Raw genomic sequence first — 6,734 nt, 5'->3', positions numbered from 1 at the left:
GTTGCTGCTGTTCCTTCGGTTGCTGCGGTTGTTGCTGTTGCTGCTGCGGTTGTTGGTGCTGCTGCTGGTGCTGCTGCAGTCAGTCTCTGCTGCGGGAGAGCAAAGCAGCTGAGAGTACTCAGTATGCTGCTGCTGCTGAGTCCACCCCGCCTTGAAAAGCTGCGGTGGTAGAAGATAGTCTGACGGGGCACCTCAACCTCACTGCGCCGCTGCTGCTGCTGCTGCTGCTGTTGCTGCTGCTGCTGCTTTCGATGGTAGTGAAGAGGAGGAGGGGCTTTGATGCGGAGGCGTCGCTGCAGCTTTGCTGCTGCCCGCCGCTGAGCAGCCCTGCAGCGGCTCTTGTCTCTTTTGCTGCAGCACATCTCCAGTGTAGGACTCCAACAATTGCTGCTGCTAATCTGCTCCTTTTGCTGCTGCTGCTGCTGCTGTTGCTGTTGCTGCTGTTGTTGTTCCTGCTGCTGGTCGTGCTGGAGCGGCTGCTGCAAGTTCTTGTCCTGTTGCCGTTGCTCGTGTTGCTGCTGCGGCTGCTGATCTCTGCTCAGCAGCTGCTTCGGCTGCTGCTGCTGCTGCTGCTGCTGCTTCTCTTGCTGCTGCTGCTTCTCTTGCTGCTGCTGCTGTTGCTGCTGCTGCTGCATGCGCTGCAGCAGCATGCGTTGTTTGGCTTCTTCAAGTGCTCGATGCTCCCTGCTGAGGGCCTCAATAACTCCGTTTGTTAGGGGCCTCCCGCAGAGCTGCACATACACCTGACGTGCTGTCCCCCTTTCAGCTGCCCTCTCCTGCATGCAGTTGCTGCTACTGCAGTTGCTACTGCTGCAGTTGCTGCTGCAGCTGTTGCTGCTGCTGCTACAGTTGCTGTTGCAGTTGCAGCAGCAGTTGCTGCTGCAGTTGCTGCTGCCGTTGCAACAGTAGCTGCTGCAACAGTTGCTGCTACTACAGTTGCTGCTACTACAGTTGCTGCTGCAGTTGTTGCTGCAGTTGCTGCTGCTGCTGGTCATCTGCTGCTGCTGGATAGCGAGGCGCACGAGCTGTGCATCTGTTACAAAGAGGAGACAGCAAAGCAGACGAGAGAAGAGAGAAGGGCCCAGTAGCCGCAGCAGCCGCTGAAAGGGGGGGGCCCCCAAAAGGGGTACTGCCTCATTTAGGGGCCCCTCTATGCTGCTGCTGCCGGGGGGCCCCCTTTGCCTCGAAAGCCCCGCTATTAACGCGTTCTTCGCAACAGCTGAACATACACCCCAACCCACACATGCTCACACGCGCGCCTAGCAGCAGCAGCAGCAGCAGCAGCAGCAGCAGCAGCAGAGTGCAAGAGACAGGCGGCAGAGACAGGTATCTCTACAAAAGGAAGGACATGAGGCTTGCCTGCTCTGCTGCGTGATGCTGCTGAGCGAGGAGAAGGCAGCAGCTGCAGCACGGATTCGCGCACGCACTGCTGTACCGCAGCAGCAGCAGCAGCAGCAGCAGCAGCTGAACTGCTGCAGGTTGTCTTGCTTCCTCGTATTGCTGCTGCATCACTGCAAACGCATCAACACAGCATAGCAGCACAAAACCCCTTAAAGGCCCCTCAATCTCCAAATCAATTCCCTCTTAACGCACACTTAGGGTTTGGGGGCCCCCCCTTATAGAGAGGCCCCTTTGGGGGCCCCCCCTTATAGAGAGGCCCCTTTGGGGGCCCCCCCTTATAGAGGGGCCCCTTTGGGGGGCCCCCCCTTATAGAGGGGCCCCTTTGGGGGCCCCCGCTTATAGAGGGTCCCCTTTGGGGGCCCCATCATAAAGTGGCCCCTTTGGGGGCCCCACTATAGAGGGGCCCCTTTAAGGCCTCCATTATAGAGGGGCCCCTTTGGGGGCCCCCTTTGTTAGAGGGGCCCTGCGGGTCTCCCCTGAGGGCCCCTGCGGCACTGAATTGTAATTTTAATAGACATTTCTATCTAAATAATTATATTGTTAATAAACACTTCTACCTAATTAATCATAATGTTAATAAACAAAACAATTATTATTCTTCTACGCCTTTACTATGGGGCCCCGAAGGCCCACTGTAAGCTGCGGGCTTACGTAGGCAGACCGGGCCTGAAGCAGAAGGGGGCTTGCTGCTGCTGCTGCTGCTGCTGCTGCCGTTGCCGCTGCCGCTGCTGCTGCTGCAGCAACCCCCCCACGTCCTCAATGAAGAGACACCCCCGCAGCAAATCCAAACTCCCGTCTCGCGCCCCACACCACCGCAGCGCGCACCACTCACACAAGCAACAGCAGCAGCAGCAGGGGCGGCTGCTGCTGCTGCTGCTGCTGCTGCTGCTGCTGCTGAAGGTGGGGCTGCTTGTGTTGCTCCAGCTGCCCGTCCAATTATTGCAGCAGCTGTTTTCGCTGCTGCTGCCGCCACCACTCCAGGGAGCAGTTCTGCCTTTTTTCTGCTGCTGCTTCTGCTGCTGCTGCTGCTGCTGCTGGGAAGCAGCAGCAGCTGCTGCTGCGCGGCAGGGAGCAGAGCCCCCCACAAGGCGAAGACAATACATCCCCAGTACATACACCGGAACACCAACAGAAGCCTGCAGCTGCTGACGGGCTTCTTCTGCTGCTGCTGCAGGGCGCAGCAGCTCCAAGAGCTCCTCTCTAGAGTGACGCTGCGCAACAACGACCCCCTGCTGCTGCTGCTGCTGCTGGTGCTGGTGCTCCTGTAGCTGCTGCTGCTGTGGCTGCTGCTGCTGTTGCTGCTGCTTCTGTGACAGTTGCTGGTGCTTCTGTACCTGCTGCTGCTGTAGCTGTTGTTGCTGCTTCTGCGGTAGCTGTTGTTGCTGGTGCTGGTGCTCCTGTAGCTGCTGGTGCAGATACTGCTGCTGTAGATGCTGCTGCTGCAGCTGGTGCTGCTGCCGCGGCACCAGCTGCTGCTCTCGTTGTTGCTGTTGCTGCATTTGTAGAGAGAGCTGCAGAGGCTTCTGTTGCTGCTGTTTCTGCTGTCTCTGCTGCTGCTGCTGTTGCTGCGACTGTTGCTGCGTGCGGTGCTGTATCTCGGGCTGCCTAGGCAGCGGTTGCTGCCGCAGCAGCAGCAGCAGCTGCTGCTGCTGTTGTTGTTGCTGCTGCTGCTGAGAGGAGCTAGAGACCAGAGGGCCCCGCATCTCCCCCACTGAGATATCCTTTGGGGGGCCCTCACAGCCAATGCGCTGGAGCGTGCGTGGCCAGCTGCAGCTGCTGCTGCTGCTGCTGCTGCTGGTGCTGCCGCTGCTGCTGCTGTTGTTGCTGTTGCTGCCAGACGTAGGCTGCTGCTGTCTGGGTGAGAAGCGCTTCATCTTTTCTTGCTCGCTGCAGGTTTCTTCATTCTGCTGTTGCTTCGTTTGTTCTTGTTGCTGCTGTTGCTGTTGCTGCTGCTGCTGCTGTCGTAGGAGCCTCTGCAGAGCTTGCTGCTGCCTCCGCAGCAGTTGCTGCTGCTGCTGCAGCAGCACCAGCGCTTCAGGATCCCCTTCAGCAAGCCCCGAGGGGGGAGCTCTCCAGGGGCCTCCTCTGGGGGGCCCCCCCATTGCATGCAGCCGCTTGCTAGCTGAGCAATACCTCAATAGGGGCCCCCCAGAGGCTCCTTCTAGGGGCCCCTTCAGGGGCCCCTAATGCAGGGGGGCCCCTCTAAGGGCCCCTACTGCATGGGGGCCCCCTAAGGGCCCCTGAAGAAAGGGGGCCCCCCTAAGGGCCCCTAATACAGGGGAGCCCCCCTTAGGGCCCCTGAAGAAAGGGGGCCCCTTCTAAGGCCACAGAAGAAAGGGGGGCCCCCTTAGGGTACCAGATTAAGGGGCCCCTCTAGAGGGCCCCTTAATAGGGCTTCTGATACAGGGGGCCCCCTTTATAAGGGCCCCTAGTGGAGGGGGCCCCCTTTATAAGGTTGTCGGATACAGGGGGCCCCCTTTATAAGGGCCCCTAGTGGAGGGGGGCCCCCTTAGCGGCCCCTGATGCTGGGGGCCCCTCGTTGAGAGGTTTGTCTTGGCTAAAGGGTAGTGCCCTCCCCTTAGAACAGCTAATCCCTAAACCCTAAACCCTAGAGAAGATAAACACCGAAGAAGACAGAGCCTTCAAACCCTAAACCCTAGAAAAGTTAAAGTGCAGCGGAAATAAAGCCTTTAAACACTAAACCCTAAACCCTAGACACTCTAGACCCTAAACCCTAGAGTAGAAGAACCCTCTAAACCCTAAACCCTAAACCCTAGGGGAAAAGTTGTTCGGAAGATGAGGCCCAACAACCCTAAACCCTCTCTAAACCCTAAACCCTAGGAAAGAAAACCCTTGCAAACCCTAATCAGTTGTGTTGTAAGAAGAAGCAAAATGAAGGGGGTTTATAAACAATTGAGGACCCAAGATAAAGAAAAGAAGAAGAAGAAGAAGGAGAAGAAGAAGACAGGAGGTGGTGCTGAGCTGTCCATACATACACCGCAGGAGCAGCAAACATATCTGGGCCTCAGTCTGTCTATAAACAAACAAAAAATAAATATAATTTTCTATATTTTATGTATTATTCAACAATTAAATATATTCTTCTTCTACTCTTCTCTCTTCTACCTTCACTGTCTACACACACACTCGAGCTGGGGGGCCCCCCAAGGTTGGGGGCCCCCTAAGGGGGGCCCCTCAACTAATAGAGGCTTTGATTGTTTCTGCAGCAAGAAAAATATATTAAGCAGTTATTTACTTGTAGAAATATATTTATTTATTTATATATTTATACTGTAGAACGAGGTTGGGTTGCTGCAGTACGTAGAAGAATACAAAGAGAGAGTCTCTTGCTGCTGCTCCTGCTGCTCCTGCTGCTGCTCCTGCTGCTGCTCCTGCTGCTGCTGCTGCTCCTGCTGCTGTATTCCTTCTTCAGGAGTCGTCTTCCTGCTGCACTGCTGCAGCAGCCTTCTTGCTGCCGCAGCTCCCTCATTTTTGGTCTTCCTGCTGCTGCTGCTGTTACTGCTGCTGCCCACAACAGCAGCTAACACACCAACAGCGCGAGCAGCAGGAGCAGGCGGAAGCGCAGCAGCAGCAGCAGCAGCAACAGCAGCAGAGCGGCGGTCCCCATTGTGAAGAGCTACATCGGGCTACAGCAAGGCGTTGCAAAAGCGGTCTACATCTGTCTCCTCTTCCTGCTGCTGCTGCTGCTGCTGCTGCTGCTGCTGTGACAATGCACCGGGGTCTTCGCCTACTGTGCAAGCAGGCAGCAAGGGGGGCCCCCTTGCTGCGGGGGCCCCCCTTGCTGCTGTTCTCAGAGCCCCTTTGGTTGTATAACGGAAAGAGGCTGATAAGGGGTAGTGCAGCAGCAGCAGCAGCAGCACCGACTAATGCCCCCGCAGCAGCAGTAGCCGCAGCAACAGCAGCAGAAGCAGCTGTGGCTGCTGCTGCTGCGGCTGCTGCGGCTACGCCTGCACATCGGGGAGCTTCTTCAGACTTTGCTGCATCTCGGGATGTCCGTACAGACGCACAGAGAGGGGAGGCAGCAGCAGCAGCAGCTGCTGCTGCTGCTGCAGCAAGTGCTGCAGCAACAGCAGCAGCACCAGAAGGCAAGGCAGCGGAGACATCCGTACCCAGGGAGGCTTCTAGCGACAGCAGCAGCGCTAAGGACATCAGCAGCAGCAGCAGTACCAACCTTGACAGCAGCAACAGCAGCAACAGCAGCAAACTCACAAGCAGCAGCAGCAGCAACGGCGGCAACACCACAGCACCAGAAGAAAGCCACAGCAGCAGCACCCCAAGCGCTCCCCGAAACAACACGGAGAACGAGAACAGCAACAGCAGCAGCAGCAACAGCAACAGCAGCAGCAGCAGCAACAGCAGCAGCAGCACGAAGGCGTGGTGGGATATACAGTGGACGTGGGCATTTGGCCTCTCTGCTGCTTGTGGGGCCTCCTTCAGTGTCTGGCTTCTGTATGAACTCATAGAGAGTGGTGAGTGCTGCTGCTGCTGCTGTTGCTGCTGGTGCTTTGTTGCTCTTTCTGTGCTGCTGCCGTCGTTGTGGTTGCTGCAGTTGCCTTTGCTGGGCAGCTTCGCAGTTGCTGCTGCTGCTGCTGCTGCTGCTTCTGCTGTTGATATGCTGTTCTACCATCTCTGAGGTCTCAAGTCTCAACTGCTGCTGCTGCTGCTGCTGCTGCTGCTGCAGACTTTAACTTGGCGAAGGCTGAGTGGCAGATGGGGCGACGCCTTAAAAAAATATTTTTAGGAGACCCCCCACCCTCCAGAGCTGAACTCGAGAGCAGATTCCAGGCAAGGGTTTAGGGTTTAGGGTTTAGGGTTTAGGGTTTAGGGATTAGGGATTAGGGTTTAGGGTATAGGGATTAGAGCTTAGGGTTTATGGATTAGGGTTTAGGGTTTAAACTTTAGTGTTTAGGGGTTGGGGTTCAGGGTTTATGGATTAGGGTTTAGAGTTTAGGGTTTAGGGTTTAGGGTTTAGGGTTTAGGGTTTAGGGTTTAGGGTTTAGGGTTTAGGTTTTGGTGGTTTTGCTGAGGGTGCTGCTACACTTCGCTTCTGCTTTGCCATCTGCCTGTTGAGTTTGTGGCGATCCCTTTGCATTGCTGCTGCTGTTGCTGCTGCTGCTGCTGCTGCTGTTGCTGCTGCTGCTGATGCTGTTGCTGCTGCTGCTGCTGCTGATGCTGTTGCTGCTGCTGCTGCTGCTGTTGCTGCTGCTGCTGCTGCTGCAGACTGGGTTATCTCGTGAGGTGTCTGACGAGCTGGCGTTGTATTTTATTCAATTAGACATCGATAAACGTAAGCCTTTCTCTTTTCTTTTTTT

At 56.3% G+C, this 6,734-nt stretch overlaps 2 protein-coding genes across 2 annotated transcripts in view; one reads left to right on the top strand and one right to left on the bottom strand.

Annotated features, from left to right (window-relative positions):
• The window catches only part of EAH_00056740 (hypothetical protein, conserved), a gene marked incomplete at both ends in the record, with an annotated part of 6,170 nt that extends 2,667 nt beyond the window's left edge, over positions 1-3,503 (bottom strand). Inside the window, 3 exons of the mRNA XM_013393787.1 lie at positions 1-1,219; positions 1,594-1,751; positions 2,053-3,503. The exon at positions 1-1,219 is cut by the window's left edge and continues 450 nt beyond it. Coding sequence (XP_013249241.1) covers positions 1-1,219; positions 1,594-1,751; positions 2,053-3,503 — 2,828 coding nt within the window. The remainder of the gene's footprint in view (positions 1,220-1,593; positions 1,752-2,052) is intronic.
• A 1,628-nt stretch (positions 3,504-5,131) lies between these two features.
• Positions 5,132-6,359, top strand: EAH_00056730 (hypothetical protein, conserved; the record flags this gene model as incomplete). Its single annotated transcript, XM_013393786.1, has 2 exons — positions 5,132-5,891; positions 6,346-6,359. The coding sequence occupies 2 exons, from the start codon at positions 5,132-5,134 to the stop codon at positions 6,357-6,359; spliced, it is 774 nt and encodes a 257-aa protein (XP_013249240.1).
• Positions 6,360-6,734: the final 375 nt, after the last annotated feature.

Source organism: Eimeria acervulina, genomic scaffold (assembly GCF_000499425.1).
Source record: "Eimeria acervulina Houghton genomic scaffold, Eah_scaff1186, whole genome shotgun sequence".
NCBI classification, from domain to species: domain Eukaryota; phylum Apicomplexa; class Conoidasida; order Eucoccidiorida; family Eimeriidae; genus Eimeria; species Eimeria acervulina.
Note: the sequence above shows the minus strand (reverse complement) of the source record. Positions and strands in the feature narration are given on the sequence as shown.